At 31.6% G+C, this 23,994-nt stretch overlaps 1 protein-coding gene across 1 annotated transcript; it reads left to right on the top strand.

Moving 5' to 3' along the window:
* Nucleotides 1–17,585: 17,585 nt before the first annotated feature.
* Nucleotides 17,586–23,728, top strand: LOC115988072 (protein PIN-LIKES 3-like). Its single transcript, XM_031111704.1, has 10 exons — nt 17,586–17,758; nt 18,394–18,473; nt 18,564–18,688; nt 19,512–19,633; nt 19,918–20,151; nt 20,719–20,811; nt 21,206–21,306; nt 21,897–21,949; nt 22,066–22,251; nt 23,353–23,728. Exons 1-10 carry the CDS (start codon nt 17,624–17,626, stop codon nt 23,475–23,477), a joined length of 1,254 nt encoding a protein of 417 aa, XP_030967564.1. The 5' UTR covers nt 17,586–17,623; the 3' UTR covers nt 23,478–23,728.
* Nucleotides 23,729–23,994: the final 266 nt, after the last annotated feature.

The following is a 23,994-nucleotide window of genomic DNA, read 5'->3' as shown; positions in this document are numbered from 1 at the left end:
TTCTGTTAGGAATGCGGTCTTCTTCACATGATGCTTTCTCTTGATGGTGCATAAGTCCTTAATTACCTTGGCATATGCAGGCACTCACTTGATAACATGCAATAATGGCAAATTTATCTTGACTTGATGCAAATGCTCTAATATCTCAGATGCGGTGTCCAATTTCCTAGGTAATTTTAAAGCTTGTGGAAATGGTGGAGGGATTGGGCATTGTTCAATTTCACCAAATCCAAGTGAGTCAATTTCATCTTTCTCTTTTTCAACTAGGGTCTCATTAGATTTCTTAGTTACTAAAGGAGAACTTTTATTAATGTCTTTACCACTCCTCAAAATGGTCACAGCCTTTACTTCCTCATGTTTATCCTTAGAGCCAATTTTTAGATTTTGATTGATGGGATTGGGTTGAGTTTGGGAAGAAAGTTTTCCTCTCTCTATCCCACTCAATGAATTTGTAAGCCTAGTTATATGACTCTTAGTCTCTCTTACCTCTTCATCTAGCCTAGTGAGCATGGATTCAAACTTTTGATTTTGCTCACTTTGCCTTTGAATGAAAGTACTAAGTGCATCCTCCAAGGAAATTCTAGATGATGATGATGCATGTGGTGAATTAAAATTCCTTGGAGTAGGAGGATTCAACACATTGTCACTCTTATAACTCAAATACGGATGGTTTCACATATTTGGGTTATAATTGTTAGAATATGAAGAATTATTTGGCCAGTATGAATTAAATGCATGTACTTGTTCTTCTGGCACATTCAAGAATGATGAAAGTGATGCACATTCATTTGTAGCATGGTTTATCTCATGACAAATTTTACACACCTCCATTGGGTCCTCTCTAAAGGTAGCACTGACATTCCTACTTCCTTTCATTTTGAGTACCTCAATTTCTTTAGTTAACATGCTGATTTTTGCACTCATGTTATCATCTTCCCTCAACTTGAAAATACTTCCACTAGAAATGGTAGTGTTAGTTCTAGTCCTATCAGTGGAGTCCATAGGGCTAGGTCCAGTCCATGTGTTAGAGTTTTCAGCTATCTCATCAAGATAATCCATTGCATTTTCGGGTTCTTTTTGTAAAAAATCCCCTCCGCATGAGAGTTGAACAAACTGTCGGTCCCTAGGTATAAGTCCTTCATAAAAATAGCTAACCAACCCCCAATCTTCATACCCATGAGTTGGACAGAAATTGAAAAGATCTTTGTACCTTTCCCAAGCTTGGTATAAGGTCTCATTTTCTCTTTGGACAAAACTAGCTATCCTTCTTTTTACTTGCTGGACTTTGTGGGGAGGAAAATGTTTCTTAAAAAACTCTTTGGCCATCTCCCCCCAACTACCTATAGACCTAGGTTTCAAGGTGTAAAGCCAACTTTTTGCCTTATCCTTAAGAGAAAAAGGAAACTTAGGAAAGAAACGTAACTTAGCAGTCTCAATAACATTTTGTGCATAGAAACTACTAATTACCTCTTCAAAAGCTCTAACATGGACATAAGGATTTTCATTTTCTTGTCCCCTAAAGTCAGGAAGTATTGCTAATAAACCTTGCTTCAATTCTACATATAGTGCATTAGGTGGAAACATGATGCATGAAGGAACAGAATTTTCTATGGAATGCAACAATTCATACATAGTTCTTCTATTCTTCTCATGATTATTACGTGTTTCATCACCCATGATTGATGAAAAAGGTGAAGGCAAAGGTGTGTCAAAAAGATTACCAAAGTAAGTTTCAAAAATTTATAGTCTACCTCTCTCGTTTCTAACCCAAATGCTCATGCAACAATGAATGCACAATAAAATAAAATAAAAACAAACAGAAAAATAAAAACAAAATAAGGGAAAAAATGGAACGAAGTTACTAATAAAAGAATTTCCACCAGCTATGCTTTACTCCAAAAAAATTGCCTCTGAACACGCAGCAGCTCCCCGGCAATGGCGCCAAAATTGCTTGTTCACTCTCAAGTACAGGAGATCGAAGCAATATAATTCTCGGAGTACCGAGGTCGAACCACTAGGAGCAGGGTAAATTCAAAGACAATATAATTAAATAACAATTTGGATGAAGAAGAAAAATACTTTTGCTTGGTGATTGTTAACAAGAATAATAATAATAACTAATTTAAATCAATAATGTAAATACTAGGGTATCAGGGTGTTTCCCTATATCGATATGAAATTTTTAATGATCTAAGAAAATATCTATTTCATAATTGATTGTTTTTATACAATTAAAAACTTATGATTCGGTTGAACTGAGACAATTCAAGAACGCATGATAACCTCGATTGATAATGCGGTTAGAAAAGTTTTTAAAAAAACCCCCATTCACTTTAAATCCTGATTTCTATTTGAAACTATTAGAAATTCATCTAAACAATAAGAAAAACATGATTGAACTTATTGAAAGCATGGAAGAATTAATACATCAAAAGAAATCTAATTGAACAATCAAATATATTGTAAATAAAATCTTAGAAAGAATCACATTGAATATTCATACCGTATAGAAAAAACATAACTCCTAGCCCTAGCAAAGAGTTTAGGCTGCCATTAGAGAAAGAAAAATACAAGGTTTGCTCTCCCAAAATTCGTTCTACCCAGCCTCCCTTCAAAACCCTAATGTCTAAGTGTCCAAAGGAAATAAAACATTTACTATTTTAATTTCCGTCAAAGTTTACAGTGGTAATTTGTGAGTTAATTTCGGCCTTCAAAACTTGAGAATTTCGAAAAACTCAAAATTGAAAAGTTGTAGATATTTAAGTCACGGTTTCAACCCATTTGGCCTTGTGTCAATTGGATTTTTGAGGACAGAGATACACCCGAAATACTGATCAGTGCTCAAATCAGATTTTTCCTTTTCAGATTCTGCCTCTTTGATTTCTTTCCTTATTTGAAGCTTCCAATCATGGTAAATGATCCAAGCACTCCAGCTGCACCTCCTTAGACATTTAAGCATGGTCCTTTAACTCTACATTCTAGTTTGGCCTCCATTCTCTCACAAATTCTTGTAAACTCATCTTTCTCACATGATTTCCTGAAAATAGAAAATTATACACGATAAATAGCATCTTATTCAATAAATTATGTAAAGATAAATAATAGGGACTAATGCAAATCATGACTTAATTATACAAATTAAGCATAGTAATAAGGAGATAACGCCCATATAAATATATAACAAGTATACATTTTAAGGCGTTATCAACTCCTCATTCGTGACTACACTGAAGAGAGCATTCAATGCCCTACTGTTGAAGTTTGCCGCCTTGATCTTAGCATCATCCCAGTCGGCCGGCACTTCCGTAGGCTTGGTTCAACCTATCTCCACAGCTTGCCACATCTTTTCATCTAATGACTACAAGAAAACTCTCATGCATACTTTTCAGTATACATAGTTAGTGCCATCAAATAAAGGAGGTATAATAAGAGACTGTCCTCTATCCATGACAAACAGGAGTCAATAGATCACACATCAAAGATTAAAACCTAATCAGAGTGTGCCCGCTCTGATACCATTTAATAGGCCAAGAATGTATTGACCCCTTGTGATGAATTAACCAATTAATTAGTCAAGTTAATTAATTAATTCAATTAGCATGCAATAAGTATGGTAGCACAAACAAATCACCAACTGAGTTAATATGCAGCGAAAAATAAAGTTGATACAATGATTTGTTTTTGAATGGGGAAAACCTACACAGCAAAATCCCACTGGGTGATTTTAAGGTCACTACTCCCGAAAATCCATTATTATCAAAACAAGCGGTTACAAGTAAAGGAATCTTAGTACCTTATACCAACCTATAGTTGAACCTTTACCCTAATGCCCAATTGGACTTGTTCTGTAGTGATAATCTCTCATTTCAATGCACGACTCCCAGTAAGTGAATAACCAATTCGATGTGTAGATCCCAGTACGCGGCTTACTCACCAACTTGAGAAAGATGTTGGCTACAAAGTTCTTCAATTCATCACACGATGAAGATCAAGAAGCTTCTTGATCACAAAACCCTACAGTATACAAACACAACAGCTTCTTCAAGAGATAGATGAACTTAGGCAAATTCTGTCTTCGGTCACAATTTGCATGAACAAAACTTTGCTTCACACTCGCGCAACTCTTGACGGCCTTTAAAATAATTCTTATATATGTTTAGGATTGTGAGAAAAGAAGGCCCAAACATATACACACAGATTGAATGGAAATCAGATCTGAAAAACTGAATTTCATAAGTCTAAATAGATGGCTTATCTATTGAGCTAGTTGTCGAGCATCGGGCTACAACAGCTCTTTAAACCTCGATAGATAGTAGCTGTCGAGATTTAAAATCCAGCACTTCTTCACTTGTTTCTTGGACAGACTTGCATGACTTTAACACTTGAACTTGAAACTTTGTTCCTTAAAGTATTAAACACATCCAAGATCTACCCAAATACAAGTAAAGTGTGTTTTGTCAAAAGATTAGCCAATTATATAAAATATTGACATATGTTCCTAACATTGACTCACATATTTCCTAACATTAGTAAACACCACTTACCTCTTATTTGCAAAAATATGAAACCAACCTCCCTTAAATCACAACTAATCAATAGAATTAGAACCTAGCACCACCAAAGATAGGTCCATCAATACACAATTTCCCACTTAAAATCAGTTTTCACACTTAAATAGTTTAACCTATCATCATTAAGGCCTACGGAGGCGTCTAGTTTCTTTGAAATACATTTCAGCTTTGTCAGTGGGCTTGGCTATTGAATTTGTGGCCATCACTACTTGGGATTGCAGTTATTAAATTGATAAATGGGAGCATTGAAATGCCCCGTTTGATGCCTGAACTTGTCAATCAGGTTTCCAAAATTTTCAAAACTATTCTAATTATAGTGTGCGCCTATATCTGCAACCATAAATCCCTTGATGCCACAAAACATAAGATATTTCTAGTCAATTTTCCGAACAAATTGGTTAACTTAAATAATATATAATTTCTTATTCCTACATTATAGGGGCTAACAAGATATTCTAGGCTTGAAAATCATTGCTGCCTTCTACAATAATTTAGAGCTAAATACACGTCACTAGAAGGATGATAAGAAGTTAAATATCAACCATAAAGCAACCTTTTCCCTTTCACATGGTGACACACTTGAATTGATAAGGTCCAAGCCTATTACTCTATTAGGTACAATTTCAAAGCCTATGGAGTACCCTTTCCTGACATACAGTCATATTGACCATTCCTAATCAAGCCCTTTTTCTATTAATATAATGATAGTCTAGGTTCATGACAATTGCTAGCTATTGAATATTCAAACTTCTTAAATTTAGAGCATGAGAAAATCATACTTGTAGGCTGCAGGTTTCCACACACAGCCGCATAGAAGAAAAGAAAACCTTAGTAGTGTGTTGCGGCTGAAACAAAATGAATCTTCTTATGTATATACACGTATAACTTAAGAGGTAAAAGACTAGGGTTTTTAAAAACTTATCAAGGCCCATATATTTACTTATATCACCTCACTTGAGCTTCATATACCATAGTATTTATCTTATTTTTAATATCTTAGGCCCAAATCAATTAAATTCATTTAATTATAGGCCTCCTTTTTAATTTATGTATAAGAATTAAATTGTTATCAAAATTATGGGACGTTACAAATAGTACTTATTAAAATAGGAAGTTTTTGTGTTACCAAAAGAGTATAAAATGAGAGAAGAAGTTTAGTGCAACTCTTTGTACTTGACATCCAAGAAAGCTCCAGTTCCTATGGGAATATGTACAATTGCTAGGTACAAAGTATAAACTTTCTATGTGGCAGAGTCCAGTAAGTCCCTTCTTTTTTATGTTTAAGACTGCTTGATTTACAAAATCAATGTTCTTTACGTGAAGAAATAATTTACATAGACTCATTCCTCTAAAAAGCATCAAGAGAGAGAGAGAGAGAGAGACAGACATTCTACTTGTGCTTTTGTTGTTCACAATTTGCGTAAGCTTCCAATCTATATATATCTAAAAGCTGAAGCGTAGCATTTATTGTTGCTACGCTCCAATTGAGCCACATGATCGTCCACCTCATTACCATTTTTTTCCCAATTTTCCTATAATTATTTTTAACATTTAATTTTTATTTTATTTTAATATTTACACTTTTTCCACACTTTTTTCACCCTTACCTTTTCATCTCCCCACTACCTTCTATATAAATATTCTTCTTCTTCTTTTCATCTCCCCACTACCCTCTACATAAACATTTTCTTCATCTTTCTCTTCATCTTCCTTTATTTTGTCTCTTCTTATTCACATTCTCTTACTATAAATTTGTAACTATCTATTCCATTTTATGCATGGTTTTCTCTCACAAAAAAAAGGTTCTCTCTCTCTCAATTTTTCGATGAATTTTTTATACATTCTTCTATTTATGCCAAATTACTAATCTTTGGGAATCCTTTCTTTTCTTTTCTTTTTCTACACTAGAATCATTATGCTCATTTTCTCACTTAATTTAATCGGGTAGTTTGCCAAAATTCAAAAAAAGGTTCTCTCTCTTTCTCTCTCAATTTTTCGATGAATTTTTTATACATTCTTCTATTTATGCCAAATTACTAATCTTTGGGATTTTTTGTTCTACACTAGAATCATTATTCTCATTTTCTCCTTAATTTGATTGGGTAGTTTGCTGGAATTCAAGTAAAACCAGACAATAAGGAATTTTATGGCATTGGAGAACACCTGAATATATACCAGCCAAAAGTTGAAAGTCAGCAAATTAGTGGAGCTATGATTAAGCTTTAAACGGGATTGATGGTATTGCCAATGTTCTTTAATTAGCATCCTTATTTCTATTTCTCTATATATGTTTCCTAGAATTAGTATTAGTCTCATTTTTATTTTCTCCATTATATTCTAGGTAGACCAAGAGTTCTTTAAAACTCCACATTGGTTAATGCCATTTAGATTTGTTTTTTAAATTGTTTTTTTCTCTTTAATTGTTAAATGTTATCCTATTTTTGTTCTTTCTTATAACTCTAATTAATGTTGATGGTTTTTTTTTTTTTGGTTAGTTAAGGTTGATGGTTCTTTCTTACAGAGGAAAGAAGAAATTGAAAACAATTGAATTCCGTATAAACCTGTACCTAAAGGGGACAAGAGCCTTTGTTTATTTGATTAGAGACAATATATTAAAGGGGCATATCCTTTGGTCATTACATTGCATTTCTTAGAGGTTAAAAGATAAAGCTTGTCATTATAGGAAAACATTTGGGGTGGATATCATTTTAATATATTTTTTTTTGTGTATTTCATTAATATTTTTTAAGGTGAACCATATTCTTCTAACTTTGCTATAGTGTGTTACATTTGCTTAATATACAACTCATCTCTTATGGAATAAGGAAATTATCATAATAATAAAAAATCATCACAAAATTACAAGGTTAACTTAACCAAAATTAAAATAAAACTAAAGAAATAAAAAATAGATTTTATGATAATTTATTAGTCAAAAAATTGGTAGGCATATTCAAATTCCTATTTCCAAAAACAACTAAACCAAAATTCAATGAAAATTATAAAAGGGAAAGAAAAGACTTTCTAATGGGAAATTAAAAAAACACAATACTAAAACACATATTAAAAAAAAAAAAAACTATCAATCTTAATTAGAGTTATAAGAAACAATAAAAATCTTTTATGTGCAATTGTTCTCTTTATTGGTATTTATTGTTATATATATTTTATTTTTACTTTTTTTTTCTTCTCATCTTATGTTATTCAACATTTAAATTCAGTCACATCTATATATAATAATAATAATAATAATAATAATTAAAAATGGAATATTTTATTTAAATTTAAATCATTAAAATTATCCTTAAAAAATTGTACTCTTTTTTTTTTCATTTACACTTTGTCCAAGCTATTACCTTACCTTTATCTTTTCATCTCCCCACTACCTTCTACCTTAATATCACTATTCGTCTCCCCACATCTTCCATATCATTAAATTATTTATATTTTAATTTCTCTCCTTTTTTTATTTAAAAAAAATTAAAATTTTAAAATTTTACTTAAATTCAATAAATAAAAGTGTCCTCATAAAGTGGAGTAATACTAGGGACACACTCATTCTCAAATCCAATACATCAAAGAAAAAATATAATACAAAATAAATGCCAATTGGGAAACACTAAATTTTTTTAAAAAAATAATAATAATAATAATAATGAGGATATCAAACCAAATATAATATAAAGAAACTAATAGTTATGGATATACTAACTCAAGGGTAGCAAAATTAAATGAAAAATAAAATAAAAAACTACAATGCATATTTAATGCAATAAAATAATCATCAAGTTTTGGAAAACAATAGGTTGCCTATGGAGAGAGAGAGAGAGAGAGATGGTAAAGAAAAAAAAAATCAAATGTCAATTAGTAACTATTAATTGGAAAACAAAGAGGTTGTAAGGAGAAGTAAAAATAAAAAATAAATATGACCAATATGAAGAACATTAAAAATTTTACAGTGCAATAAAATTAACTGTTACATTCACTTAAAAAATTGAATCAATAATCAATAATTAAACACAATCATAGCAATATATTTAAACTTAAAACTAATCAAACTCTAATTCACAACTAAAATGAGATGTTCTCATATAATAATAGAAATTACATAAGAAATGAAACTATGATAATAGTAAAAAACATTATAAATGAAATTATGAAAAAAAGTGATAAAACTAATTAGCTACTATCATTATGAAGTAGTAGTCTATGATTTTGCACATCTAAAGAAGTGGAATATATAGAGTTTACTTAAGGTATATGTAAAGATTGACATTAAACAAAAGATATGTAAAGGTTAAAAAAATGTATATTCTATAAATAAATAAAAAGGTATATGTAAGGTATTTATTAACTTAGAAGAAAATGAAAAATCAATTATTAATAACAGCAACAACAACAACAACAATAATAATATAGGGGTAATTACATTCTCCTTTCTTGAGGTTTGAAGAAATGACACTCTATCCCAAACTTGAAAGTGAAAAATATTTTCACCCTTTATGTTTGTTTGACCAAACTTTGTTAAATTAATATTAAAATATTGTGTACTAACTTGCATGTGCTTAAGGTAGGTTCCAAAATTAACCTTAATTTTAAAATTAAATTCTCTTATTTTAAAATTTTAAATTAAAGTGTATTTCAAAATATTAAGTAATGTCTTTTGCTTCTTTTCTTTTTTTTTTTCCTTTTCTTTTCCCAATGAGTTATGGAGAGATTTTTCATTTCAAATATTTTGGTATCTTATAAATTTGTATTTTAATTCTAAAGTTATGAGTAATGTCTTTACTAACCATGGTTAGACATTTATAAACAGATTCTTAAATAAAGTTAAAATATTTTGTTATTAATATAAACAGAATGAGAGAGTGTTATTACTTATTATCCCAAATATATTTAATAAGATCAACCTAAAAAAAAATTATCTCGCGCAATGCGCAGGTCTGCGACTAGTGCAATTTAATGTTGTAACTAACTGATATTTATCCAAACTCTTAATGTATTTGTAGGTATGCTTTTGCAAGAGGAGGCCAAACACTTAACAATCAAAAGCTCCTGAGTATGCACAAACTCTTGAGCTTAATCACTAGCAAAATTGGAAACTGAGATATAAACTTATGTCACCTCCAATTGGGTATTGTCGTCTAAACAAACTACTGAAATTTGATGAAAAAATGTATGTCAATATGTACAGCAATTATTGCTGCATTAATTATGTGAACAAAACTTTCATAAGAGGAGCATTTTTTTTTTCTTGGGTTTGACTCTTATATGTATATTTTGTTTGCTTGTTTCATTTGCCGCAAGGGTACTTATTCGATGTCTTTTTCTTGTTTTTGCTACCTCAATACTTGTTAATGTTATGATTTCCAAGAATTTCAGTTGAAGGTACTAGTAGGGAACTTGAACATGTTTTTCTCAATTACTAGTTAGGGCAGCACGTGCAAGGCACGTGCTTGCCGTGGAAAAAAAATACTGTAGTAATGAAGGTCAATTCTAGATTTTATTTGTATTACAAAACAAAGATATAAATCATTTGATTTTTAAAGTATATAAAGATTTACATTAATCAAAAGAAACATTAATTTTAAGAATTTTGATAATTATGTCGTAAAAAGTTAATTTCATTCGTTTAAGAATTTTGATCAACCACAAGTTAGGGTAGCTATTTAACATATAAATATTTATTTAACTATAATATTTTTTTTAGTACCTACTTGCTAAAGACAATATATCTATTCTCTAAAAACTTCTAAGAATGATAACGAATATCATCATCTTCCAACAATAAACAACTGAGTTTTGCTAAGAAATTTAAAAAAATAAAAAAGATAACAAAAGGCTTGTGTCATCAAATATCATCATTCTAACTTTTTAAGAATTCTTATCATTTAAAACTCAAAATACATAAATAAAATTTTTTGGATGCTAAAATTTAGTAGTACACAATAAAATATTTTAAGAATCATAAGCTTTCATTAGGGTTTAACTGAGAGGATAACAATATGACATATTTGCTATTTTCCAAAATATTAAGAGAAAAATTGCTTGATTTTAAAGTTTATGGAAGAATTGTAAACTACCCCAAACAAAAAGGATGAAAAATGTTTTTTTCTTAAGTTTTTGTTTTTTGTTTTTGTGTGCAAAACCATGTGTTTTTACTTAAAATGGTGTGTAAAGAAAAAAAAATACAAAAAGTCAATCCAAGAAAATTGTATGTGGAATAGTGAATTTTGGCTCAACAAAGTTAATTAAACCAACAAATAAATTTAAAAAACACAACAGAATGACGCAACATTTCATAATACTTTTATAATCTTGTTATATTTTATTTTAACTTGTAAAGAATTGATAGCTCAGCAGTTTTGAAAATATTGTGACAACATCAAGATGTCTTAACATTTTTCACACAAAAAAATGTTATGTCCATGACATTTTCACAACAAATCATAAATAATAGGTTTCTACAAGTTGTTATTGGTGGGCAAAAAAGTAGTTTCATTGGTAAGTTTAAATTAAAACCAATAACAATTTACCATATTTGATTTGTTATGAAAGTGTTGTGAAAATTATTGTGGACAAATAAAAAATAATATAGCAAATATACTACAACTTTAGGCATTCACAAAAAAAAAAAAAAAAAAAAAAAAAAAAAAAAGCCCAGCAAAACAGTGAAAGTTAAACAAATCAAAACTATTGTAGTGAAATTACCGTAACTTTTCTCATTCACTCTTTTTATATAATATATATATATATATATATAGAAATATACATTGCACTTACAATGTAAATTTATATTGTAAATGCATAAAGATTGGTAAATGTTGTACACATTTGCAAAATTTGTACAATTTTTTTTTTTTGCAAATGTATATAATATTGGCAAAAACCACATTTTCGTCCTCACATTTTCAGGCGATTCTCACTTTGGTCCCTATCTTTTATTTTCACCGCTTTTAGTCCTTATTTTAAAAAAATGCGTTCCATTTTAGTCCCTAACGTCATCTCTGTAACGGAAATATCCTATGTGGCAGATGGAATGGCAATGTTGGCAAAAGAGTGCCTACATGGCTATTAAAATAATAATAATAAATTTTAATTGACATTTAAATAATGCCACATCAGCATTTTAAATATTAAAAAAAACCACGTTAGAAAAAATTAAAACAAAATTCTAAACATGTGATTTTTAAAACCAAATCAAATAAAATAATTAAAATAAAATTTTATTTTCCTTTTATGATTTTCTTCAAAAGAACATATTCATATATGTTTTTTGTGTTCTTCCCCAAGAACATGACTGTTCATATTCATGTTCTTAGCAAATTAATTCTTTGTTTCTTTTCATTTCTCTGTCTTTCTTGTACTTTCTTTAAAGCCAAACACATCAAAACTCAAATAAATAACAGTTAAATAAAATAAAATTTAATTAAGCATTTTCTTGGCAACGTCAATCTCAAGATCTGAACATTTTTCTCTCCTAATTGGTAATCCAGAAAATTCTCGTTCCCTTTTCATGAACACAACAAATTCTCATTCATAAACCCAAAAAACTCCCTTTCACAAACCCAGAAGATCCCTTCTTAACACACACAGCAAATAGTCCTGTCACAAACCCACAAACCTAGAATATCCTTTCTCAACAAATATAGCAAATGAGTTTTTTCAAATTTGTCAAAAATATAAAACAAATAAAATAAACCCAAGATCGACTTCAGATCCTCTTCAAATTCAATCTCAAGATAGAGTGGGTGAGATGAGAAAGTGAGGAGGAAAGGAAAACATGGGCCTTCAGATATGCTGGAAACCCATACCACACACCACATACGACGCAAAAACTGACCCACCACCTTGCCGAACCCACTACCGATGAACCTTACCAATCCCACCACCTGTGAACCTTGCCGAACCCATTGACTAGGAGGATCTTACCAACTTGATAGTTGTGGTGGCCACCACGATTAAAGGAGATGAACGGTGGGAGCTTCGGCCAAGGGGTACTGAGAGAGAGAGAGAGTGAAATCAAGAAACGGAAGTTTGAGGTGTAAGAATCTGAGCTGGTTTTGATTAGAGATGAAGCGATGTTGGAGGTGAGAGGGAGGAAGTTTGAGATTAGAGGAATTTGATGAGAATCTGAGATTAGAGAGACTTGTAAGAAAATCTAGGTCAAAAGTGGGAATTAACATTGTTTGCCAAACAATATAATTATTAGTTACTGTTTTCAAACTATATATATTACTAACATCTCGAGTCTCAAAGACTCGATTTAGGCCTATAAATCGAGTCTCAAAGACTCGGTTTCTATGGTCTGATGTGGCGTTTTTTCCACATGGCGTCCACCTGAAAATCAAGTCTCTAAGACTCGATTTATAAGCCGACCCTTTCAGCATCGATTTGTATGTGCTAGCAAACAAAACAAAACACTTTATTGGTACTTTTCTAGTTGTTGTGTGTAAGGAGTGATGTGAACCCCATCAAGAATAACGAGACCCAACAACGAAAGGGAACCCAAGATCGTTTTATGGACAGATTCAAATGGGAGACCTCGACCCGTTGTTTATGACAAACAAGAACCTCGGTATAAGGAAGATGCCACAAATGATGGTGGAAACTCCGTTTGATAAGTCGAGATGAACGCCACGAGAATTCCCGATAATTTCGAGTAGTTCTTCAAAAAACCAAAGAGAATAAGCCTCACAAGTTTTATCAATAATATCTCAAAAATGTTTACAGACTTAGATGACTACTTAAGGGCTCCTTAAAACTTGACAAACAAGAAAATATATTCTAAAATAATTCCTAATTGATACCTAACCATATTAGGAATAAAGTTTGACCTAAAAAACATTAAATGCACCTAAAAATAAGGAAATAAATCACCTAAACCTAGAATAACGTTTTTTACATAAACCCCAAAATATTTCATGCCAATTCTTAACCTTGACCGGATCCTTCTAGAACTTGAATCAAGGTGATGATTTTTTGTTGCCCACGTGGATCATGCTCAATGGGCCTCCACGAGTTTGCTTGAGCCCATAACTCTTGGATGAGTCCGTTGAGTACATCCTTGAACTTCTTTGCTCGTGCTCTTGTAACCGACTTAATTGGTACTTGAACGAGATCCTTCGAAGCGGTGCCTTGATCTCCATCAAGGAGTTTTCTTGGGCCACGGAGTTAGTGGGAAGTGAGGTCAAGTTTGATGTAAACTCCTCTGGTACTTGTGTTTCTTCCTTTTGTACTTTTCATATGTCAATATAATTTTATCACTTTTGTCAAAAAAAAAAAAAAATATATATATATATATATATATTATTCGAACATTATCTTTACCGGTACTTTTCTGGTTGTTGTGTGTAAGGAGTTTTCTTGGGCCACGTAGTTAATGGGGGGTGAGGTCAAGTTTGATGTAAACTCCTTGTGTCTCTTCCTTTTTGTACTTTTCATATATTAATATAATTCTATCACTTCTGTAAAAAAAAGAAAGAAATATTATTCAAACATTATCAGTGCTAGCAAGTTGTACAGTACAAATCAATGCACAATTACATCTCTCTTCTCCCAATCATTCAGACATCTCTCCTCACCTCATTCTTAAATTTTTTTTGGCTTATAAATCAAGTCTTAGAGACTCGATTTTTAGGTGGACGCCACGTGGAAAATACGCCAAATCAGATGTGATCAGAACACTAAAATCGAGTCTTTGAGACTCGATTTATAAGCCCTAAATCGAGTTCTTTAAACTTGAGATGTTAGTAAAAAATATAATTTTGTAACAGTGCCTACTAATCAGTTTATTATATCAGTTTACACTTATGCTTCAGTATGCACTTCCACCCGCTATGACTGTAGGTATGTGTGATCACTGAATTTCCATTGGTGATTATTATATGCAGTTATTCAAGCCTAAAACCACCAGTTTTGATCCCATTAAGTATCGAAGATGTGATTAATGCTTCTAAAGATGCTACCTAAGGTGGTATCCATATTTGCGCTTGTTTAAGTTCACATTGCTTAACAGATTGGTTTGTTTGTTGGCAATTGTTGTTAAGGCCTTATGTTTGGAAGCCATATATACCTTGGGCTTGTTATAAATATTTAGGCAAGATCAGACTGAGTAGGCTTAAATATTAAAAAAAACCACGTCAGAAAAAATTAAAACAAAATTCTAAACATGTGATTTTCAAAACCAAATAAAATAAAATTTTCTTTTCCTTTTATTATTTTCTTCAGAAGAACATATTCATATATGTTTTTTGTGTTCTTCCCCAAGATCATGACTGTTCATATTCATGTTCTTAGCAAATTATTTTTTGTTTCTTTTCATTTCTCTATCTTTCTTGTACTTTCTTTAAAGCCAAACACATCAAAACTCAGATCAATAACAGTTAAATAAAATAAAATTTAATGAAGCATTTTCTTGGCAACGTCAATCCCAAGATCTGAACATTTTTCTCTCTTAATTGGTAATCCAGAAAATTCTCGTTCCATTTTCACGAACCCAACAAATTCTCATTCATAAACCCAAAAAACTCCCTTTCACAAACCCAAAAGATCCCTTCTCAACACACACAACAAATAGTCCTTTCATAAACCCACAAACCCAGAATATCCCTTCTCAATAGATACAGCAAATGAGTTTTTCAAATTTGTCAAAAATCAAAAACAAATAAAATAAACCCAAGATCGGCTTCAGATCCTCTTCAAATTCAATCCCAAGATAGCGAGGGTGAGATGAGAAAGTGAGGAGGAGAGGAAAACGTGGGCCTTCAGATATGCTGGAAACCCATACCACACACCACATACGACGCAAAAACTGACCCACCACCTTGCCGAACCTACCACCGATGAACCTTACCGGTCCCACCACCTGTGAACCTTGCCGAACCCATTGACTAGGAGGATCTTACCAACTTGATAGCTGCGGTGGCGGCGACGATCAAAGGAGATGAACGGTGGGAGCTTCAACCAAGGGGTACTGAGAGAGAGAGAGAGTGAGATCAAGAAACGGAAGTTTGAGGTGTAAGAATCTGAGTTGGTTTTGATTAGAGATGAAGTGATGTTGGAGGTGAGAGGTAGGAAGTTTGAGATTAGAGGAATCTGATGAGAATCTGAGATTAGAGAGAGTTGTAAGAAAATCTAGGCCAAAAGTGAAAATTAACATTATTTGTCCAATAATATAATTAGTAATTACTATTTTTAAACTATATATATTACTAATATTTTCAGTCTCAAAGACTCGATTTAGGCCTATAAATAGAATCTCACAAACTCAATTTTAATAATTTGATCATATTTAATGTGACGTTTTTTTCATGTAATATTCACCTAAAAATCGAGTATTTAAGACTTGATATTTATAAGCCAACCCTTTCAGCATCTATTTGTACGTGCTAGCAAACAAAACAAAACACTTTACCTTTCTGGGTGTTGTGTAAGGAGTTTTCTTGGGCCATGGAGTTAGTGTGAAGTGAGGTCAAGTTTGATGTAAACTGCTCTGATACTTTCTCTTCCTTATGTACTTTTCATATATTAATATAATTCTATCACTTCTGTCAAAAAAAAAATTCAAACTTTATCTTTACTTGTACTTTTCTGGTTGTTGTGTGTAAGGAGTTTTCTTGGGCCACGTAGTTAATGGGGGTGAGGTCAAGCTTGATGTAAACTCCTTGTGTCTCTTCCTTTTGTACTTTTCATATATTAATATAATTCTATCACTTCTGTAAAAAAAAGAAAAGAAATATTATTCAAGTATTTTCAGTGCTAGCAAGCTTTACATCATAAATCAATGCATAATTATGTCTTTTTTCTTCCAATTATTCAGACATCTCTCCTCACCTCAAACTTAAATTTTTTTTGGCTTATAAATCGAGTTTTAGAGACTCGATTTTTAGATGAACGCCACGTGAAAAATACGCAAAATCAGACATGATCAGAACACTGGAATCGAGTTTTTGAGACTTGATTTATAAGCTCTAAATCGAGTCCTTTAAACTCGAGATATTAGTAAAAAATATAATTTTGTAACAATGCCTACTAATTATATTGTTTGACAAACAGGATTAATTTCCCATTTTGGCCGAAAATCTATTCATATTTTTTAAAATATTTTATTTTATTTTTAAAATTGACAAATTTAAAAAGAAAATGGTTTTGATTTTAAATTCATTTTAAATACTGACATTGACTTTTTAAATGACAATTAAAATTTTTTATTATTATTTTAATAGCCATGTAGGCACTCTTTTGCCAACAATGCCATTTCATCTGTCACATAGGATATTTCCGTTACAGAGATGACGTTAGGAACTAAAACAGAATATGTTTTTTAAAATAAGGACTAAAAATGGTGAAAATAAAAAATAAGGACCAAAAACGGTGAAAATAAAAAATAAGGACCAAAGTGGAAATTGCCTGAAAATGTAGGGATAAAAAAGTGATTTTCACATATAATATTTTCTACTTTTTGTGTGTATACAATGTAAGCTTATATTACAAATAGAAAGTAAATATATAAAGATTCTTTAAAAGAAAAAGAAAAAGAAAAAGAAAAAGAAAAGAAAAAAAAAAAAAAAAAAAAAAAAAGCTCAAACCAAGTTGGTGAACTTGAAGGAAAAAAAAAGAGGAAAAAGGCAAGTCACTAAACAAAAAATACAGTTCATAATACTATTCATGAGCCTATTTGCTCTTTTATATATATATATAAAAAAAAAAAAAAAAAAAAAAAAAAAAAGAGCTCAAATCGATGACTAAAATAAAAAAAATAAAAAAGATGATGAATAGTATATATTGGAAAAACCAAAAGTACTGTAACTTTCACAAAATATTTATATTCAATTATAGTTGGTCACAATTTTATATTTTATTATTTTATTTTCAGTTGTATTTTGACTTAGAAGACTGAAAAAAGAAAAAGACAAAAGTCCCTCAATCAACCAAATGTCACTGTAGAGGCATTGCCTCTTTTTATACAGTTAATAGATATACTATATCTGGCTGGGAGTACTTACTGGACATGTTTCTTGTCTAGGAGAAACTTCATTTGAGTATTTAAAATGGGATTCCTGGATCTATTTATTGTGGCATTAAGGCCAACGCTGGAAATACTCTTAATTACTGCTATTGGTTTATTTCTCGCAACAGAGCGTATAAATCTCTTGGGGGCAAATGCAAGGCCATATTTGAATAACGTAAGCCAAAATTTCTTACTGTTCAATATTGGTCTTCTTACCGACATGTTGCAGATGCTTCTTGTTAAGTTCCAAAATCAAACTCCTTTTGTTTCTGTCAAGTGTGTTGCACTTTGTTGCAATCTAGTCTCCAGAAGTTCCTGCACATATAAGGATGATGACAGTTAACAAGTAAATTAAGAAGGAATGCCAAACATCAACCACTTTCATCCATTCATGATAGCACTGCTGCATCATCCAATGTTATTGAAACTTCATGAAAAGATTTAACTTTTCTGTTCTTTTTCAAATTTTAATGTTTCAAAAATGTTGGCCAGCTTACTAGTATTTTTGAAGTCTAGAACTCTGTCTTTGTCTAGATCTCTTCTTCCTTTTACTGATCAAAGGAGTTTGGCGGTAGATGTTACATTGTTTTTTAGTTACTTTCATTAAGGAAAAAAGAACACATTTTAAGAGTGTATGTATGCTGATTTTTAATTCTAATTGTTGCTTATATTAATCAAAAATCATAATCAATTCTTTAATGACTTGTATAATGTTCTTTTATTTCTTCCTCTCTCTTTTGAAGTTATGCACTTTGGCTATGCTCCCAAGACCTGCAAAGGACTAACAACACTACTTGTATTTGTGTATAGTTGGTGTTCTATGTGTTCACTCCATCAAACCTTTTCAGCAAACTGGCTGATACAATTACTTTAGAAAGTTTGGTAACCTTGTGAGTTTAGCTCTGTCAAACTTCTGAAATTCCGTACCCCCCCCCCCCAACCCCATTTTTATTCATTGGTAATTTTTGGTTAATGTGTAGGTGGTTCATGCCAGTGAATGTGCTTCTCACATTCATCATAGGCTCTGCCCTTGCTTGGATACTGATAAAAATCACAAGAGCTCCTCAACATCTGCAAAGCCTTATCATTGGTTCTTGTGCTGCAGGTAGACAAAATTCCAAATAAACTGTTTATAGGTGTACATTTTCTAGTCATACAAAATAGCCTGATTTAGGGCATATATAGGATAGTGACTAATGATACATGATACAATAGGTATTGTGTAAAATATGATTAATGAACTCATCATCAGCATGAGTTAAACTGGGAAGATACAAATTTCATTTGAGTTTCAATTTGATCTTTGAAGTAAAAGATTAGAAACAATTTGCCTTTGCGGTAGTTGTATTAATTTCATCCTTTTCAAAAAAATTCACTAACTAATTGATGTGATGTAATAGAATTGCTTTTATTTTGAAACTTGAAATTTGAAAATGGTATAATATACAAATATTTATGTCCTAATTTTTAGTAAATACAAAAAGTACTTAATACTTTATTTGTCATGTTAGATTTGATTACCAAATACCACAAGTTTTTTTTTTTTTAACAGAAATTTTACAATGTTTTTCAATCTATATAGGATAAATATGAAACAAGATACATACAGATGCGACTCATTGTTTGACAATTTTATCAAGTATTGTCTACACCTCTAATAATAATAGAGTGCAGTGAATATGTTTCCTCACATAAAATTACAAACTAAAGATGCATTACTGGATATGGTTGTACCAAAGTAATTGCAAGTAGGAGTGAATGTGAATCATTGCATCACAATGATCAACCCTCATTGAAGTACATTACTCTAAGAATTAGTTATGCCACTAAGTTTCACAATTGCAACTTTTCACCATCTCATGCACCATTTTATTTATGATCGAAAGGTATTGTCCATAATATATTTAGAGAAAAATTGCTATGTGCAGGAAATTTAGGAACCTTACTTCTGATTATACTCCCAGCAGTCTGTGACGAGGATAATAGTCCATTTGGAGATTCTTCTGTTTGCTCTACATATGGAGAGGCTTATGCTGCGCTTTCTATGGCGGTAATAGTCTATTGTTCTTGTTTTAAGATTACCAAAATAAATGGATGTCACAGTAAGACCAGCTGACCAGTTGATCTGAATGATAACATGTTTCTCAGTGCCTCTAACAGTATGTCCCATTTTTCAGTTAATCTGTATAACTGAATTGGATGATTTTTTTAGTCGCAAATATATCAATAACCCCAAGCTCTTCTTGAGCTAATCTACTTTTGTATGTCTTACAGCTCCTAAAATATGTCGGATTAATTTCAATCATTTTGTTGTTTCTTGTTTTGATGGTCCAGCTAGGAGAAGTATTTTTATGGACTTATGTGTATGCTATCATGCGGTTATCTGCAAACAAGGCCACTAAAGAAATTGACACAAATGACTCTACAATCCAGGATATAACTTCTGAGGAAACCCCATATTCAGAGATTTGCACAGAAGCTCTTCTTCCTTCAAGGGGCTGCCCCACCTCTGAGGAATATACAGAGCAAGTTGAAGTCCCTTCTACTGGATGTGAAGAAAAAGCAAAGGTTTCTTCTGATATTCTTCTGTTGTGGCTTCCCATTTATAATGTTCAAAAGCTTGCTTTTTTCAACATTTGATTTCCACTCATGATCAATTCAATCAATGAGAAATAAAAAAGAAATAATCCTAACCTAGAACATTAGACTCTCAGTTAGAGGATAAATGCTTGTATGAAGATCAGAGGACATTAAGAAGCAAGCTAGCACATGTGCAGGTCATGTAGGACATAGCTTCAATGTAGGAGATTGAGGGCATAAAATAGTTGTACTTTTATTACATTTTGTAATGTTGAATGGAATATTCTACTCTCCTATCCTAAAATGATTCCTTGTGAAATAAGATGCATTTTAAGTATAGATCACTAATTCCAATACATGGATTACCACATGTCTTCTTAACTAATATCACATTACAATTTGTATGTCTCATACAATCTAACTTTTATATAATATTAATTAGATATATTGTTTTATACTGAAGATTTTCAGTGCTAGTAAAGGTAGCTTTTCTTTCCCTTTTTTCTCCCCATTCTCTTCTTGAATAAAATAACCTTTTAAAGATTCATTTGATAGGTATCATTTCTGGAGAAGGCTAAGCTGCACCTTAAGAATCTCTATGGGTACATTGACCTCAAAAAATTGTTTGCACCAGCTACCATTTCAACGGTATTCTCATAGTTCTTGTTCTATTCGGCATAAGCTTTGTCTTTATTCTGTTAGAAATCAATATGGTCTGTGTTTACTTCTCTAATTCCAGTAAAATTTGCAGTTCCTAATTTTTTTTTAGAAAGTAGATAATCTGAGGAATTCACTCCATCTTGACCTTGAGTTAGAGAAATTATATTGGAAGCATATTCATTCCAAAATTAAACATTTTATGTTTCTTGAAACTTGAATATAATTATACACTTTAAATGGGGAATGGCATAATGCACTGCCTGACTCATTTCAAAAGCTCAAAATAATTATTCAGAATATATCTATTTTAAAGTTTTTTTAAAGTTGTGTATATGCTGCCACACAGGGATCTCTAAATAATATGCTTATTTTACTTCTATAGATTATTGCGTTTACAGTTGGAATAGTCTCTCCAATTCAAAAGTTACTAATTGGTGATGATGCTCCTCTTCGTGCAATCTACAGTTCTGTGAGTTTGATAGGGTATGATTCCTGCCACAGGCTCAATAAGCTCCCACTGCTTGAGTCTTAGTTTGATTTTGGTGTTCAAGTTTCTGCTCACAATTCTAAACTCTAAAATTCCTATATTTGCAACTTGAAGTAGTGCTAATATGCACATATCAAAGTTAAATTTATAATTATATTTAAGGAATGAACATGTGCGAATCACTCCCATGAGAAGACCAATGCATCAGACAGAAAAATCAATTACATATATGTTAGCAAAAAACTGTCTCAGAAAAAGTATTCCATTTTTATTTAGAAGTACAATTGGCAGCAGTAGTCCATCCTTACTAGTAAATACTCCATAATGATATATTAGCAGCAATAGTATAAGTACATATAGTTGTTATAGTCAAATATGCACAGCCTGGAAGGGCCTTTTGAAATAACCAGTATTTCTCCTCTGAGCAATTAAGTCTTCCCTAATGAACCATTAACTCTCACAACTTAGAAGCAATGGAACAACATGAAAAAATCTCTTTTCAATCTGAACATTCTGATTTGCAGCTTGAGTGTTCTTTATCTGCCAATCTGCATTAAATCCTTTTAGTTTCGTTTCTCTTCTACAGGGAGGCAGCAATACCCTGTATGACATTGTTAATTGGAGCGAACCTTCTTAGAGGTGGCTTTTAACATTGGTTGTAATCTTTATTATGTATTCCTTGGGTTGGCTCAATCCCCTCATTAATTGTCCATGAAAGGTTTCTGATATTTATTTTAATATATTTGTTGTTACAGGTCTAAAGAGATCTGAAGTAGGTCCATCAATTGTCCTAGGGATTATTGCAATTCGGTACATTATATCGCCTTTACTGGGTATTGTTATTGTTAAGGCTGCAAACCATTTTGGCGTGGTGGGATCAGATTCATTATATCAGTTTACACTTATGCTTCAGTATGCTCTTCCACCCGCTATGACTGTAGGTATGTGTGATCACTGAATTTCCATTGGTGATTATTATATGCAGTTATTCAAGCCTAAAACCACCAGTTTTGATCCCATTAAGTATGGAAGACGTGATTAATGCTTCTAAAGATGCTACCTAAGGTGGTATCCATATTTGCGCTTGTTTAAGTTTACATTGCTTAACAGATTGGTTTGTTTGTTGGCAATTGTTGTTAAAGCCTTATGTTTGAATGCCATATATACCTTGTGCTTGTTAGAAATATTTAGGCAAGATCAGACTGAGTAGGCTTATTGATTGAACATTCTAAAAATCAACTAGATTAATCCTTAATGTACTAATGTTTTGCCAATATTTTCTATAAATGACATAGGTTGCCTACCTACTCCCTCTCCTAGACCCTGCAGAAGTGGATCTTTGTCCACTAATATGAAAGATTTCGTTTTTGCCACTGTGTCTTAGGTGATAAAACATGTCTTAGTGAATAGCTTGAGTTCAGCTTCAGAAAATGCTCGTTTCAGCTTGTTCATTAATTAAACAAACGAAGATCAGGAGTTTGAAGTTCAATTACTTAATGAACCAAGCTTGAACAAAACCAAGTTTAGCCCAAAGTTTTCCTAAACGCTGAAGATAATACATTCTTTCCATTGCTAATATGTATCAACTACAAAGAAAATTTTGTCAAAACTTGCATTTTTGTTTCATGTTTTGCAAACATTATTCCTATTGAAGTGCAAGAGAGTTAATTAGTATATTTTCAGAATATAATTTGATGCATAGTATGCATTAACAAATCTAGACTCAAGAGATATAGGTTTTTCAGCAAGGGATGATTTGATCAAGTTTGAGCCTATTCATAAAATTAACTAACCAAGTTTGAACAGAAAATTTGAGCTCAGTTTTAAACTTCAATTCAGCTCAATCCTGATAACAAAGTAAATAAACCAAGTTTAAACAATTCATTACTCAGTTTGAACTTGAGCCTAATAACAAAGTAAACAAACTATTTGATGAAATATGTTCAGTTGTCCATTCCTTGGTTGTGATTTTCACAACAAAGCACTTAAGCACTATATATGCTAAAATTTGAATTAGTAACATTGTGTCATGAACTTGGCAGGTACTATTTCTCAGTTGCTTAAGACGGGAGAGAGTGAATGCTCTGTCATTATGCTATGGACTTATGTTGTGGCATCATTCTCTTTAACAATCTGGTCAACTTTCTTCATGTGGCTTGTTGCTTAATCTGGATTTCCATAATTCATCTAAGGACTTACCATCATCATAACACGGCAAAGCACGACAACATTCAAATAGCTGCCTAGTGAAACAAACCTGAAACCAGCAATCAAATATTCTTCTACGTATATTGTTTGCATAAATAATCAAATTACTATGAGATGCTTACCATTTGTTGTAACTGTTTTGAAAATTGAGAGGAATTGTATAAAATTATCAAAATAGAAATAAATTGATGAGTTTGTTCTTTGTTAAAACTTAAATGTCCTCAAAGGGACCTAAAAGATGAGAATTCTCAATTCTTTTCTAATTCTGAAATTATGAGTTCTCATTGGCTACTTGCTACTGTTGATGATTGTGAACCGGTAATATAGCCTTTGCTTGTTTGCCTCATGATTTTAATACATAAATTTTTACTTATTAGTCATATATATATATATATATATGAATTGAGTTCAAGTTACACCTGGTGTAACTCTAAGTAATGTTACATTATTCAATATTTTTTAATTGGATGCGAACA

The sequence above is a fragment of the Quercus lobata genome, chromosome 4 (assembly GCF_001633185.2).
Source record: "Quercus lobata isolate SW786 chromosome 4, ValleyOak3.0 Primary Assembly, whole genome shotgun sequence".
In the NCBI taxonomy this organism is placed as follows: domain Eukaryota; kingdom Viridiplantae; phylum Streptophyta; class Magnoliopsida; order Fagales; family Fagaceae; genus Quercus; species Quercus lobata.
The sequence above is the reverse complement of the archived record's forward strand: the minus strand, read 5'-3'. Positions and strand labels throughout refer to the sequence as shown.

Coding starts and splice junctions, on each gene's coding strand:
- LOC115988072 (XM_031111704.1), top strand. CDS start 17,624: ATGGGATTCCTGGATCTATTTATTGTGGCATTAAGGCCAACGCTGGAA. Junction 20,812..21,205: donor CACCAGCTACCATTTCAACG/GTATTCTCATAG, acceptor TTACTTCTATAG/ATTATTGCGTTTACAGTTGG. Junction 21,950..22,065: donor TGGAGCGAACCTTCTTAGAG/GTGGCTTTTAAC, acceptor TTGTTGTTACAG/GTCTAAAGAGATCTGAAGTA.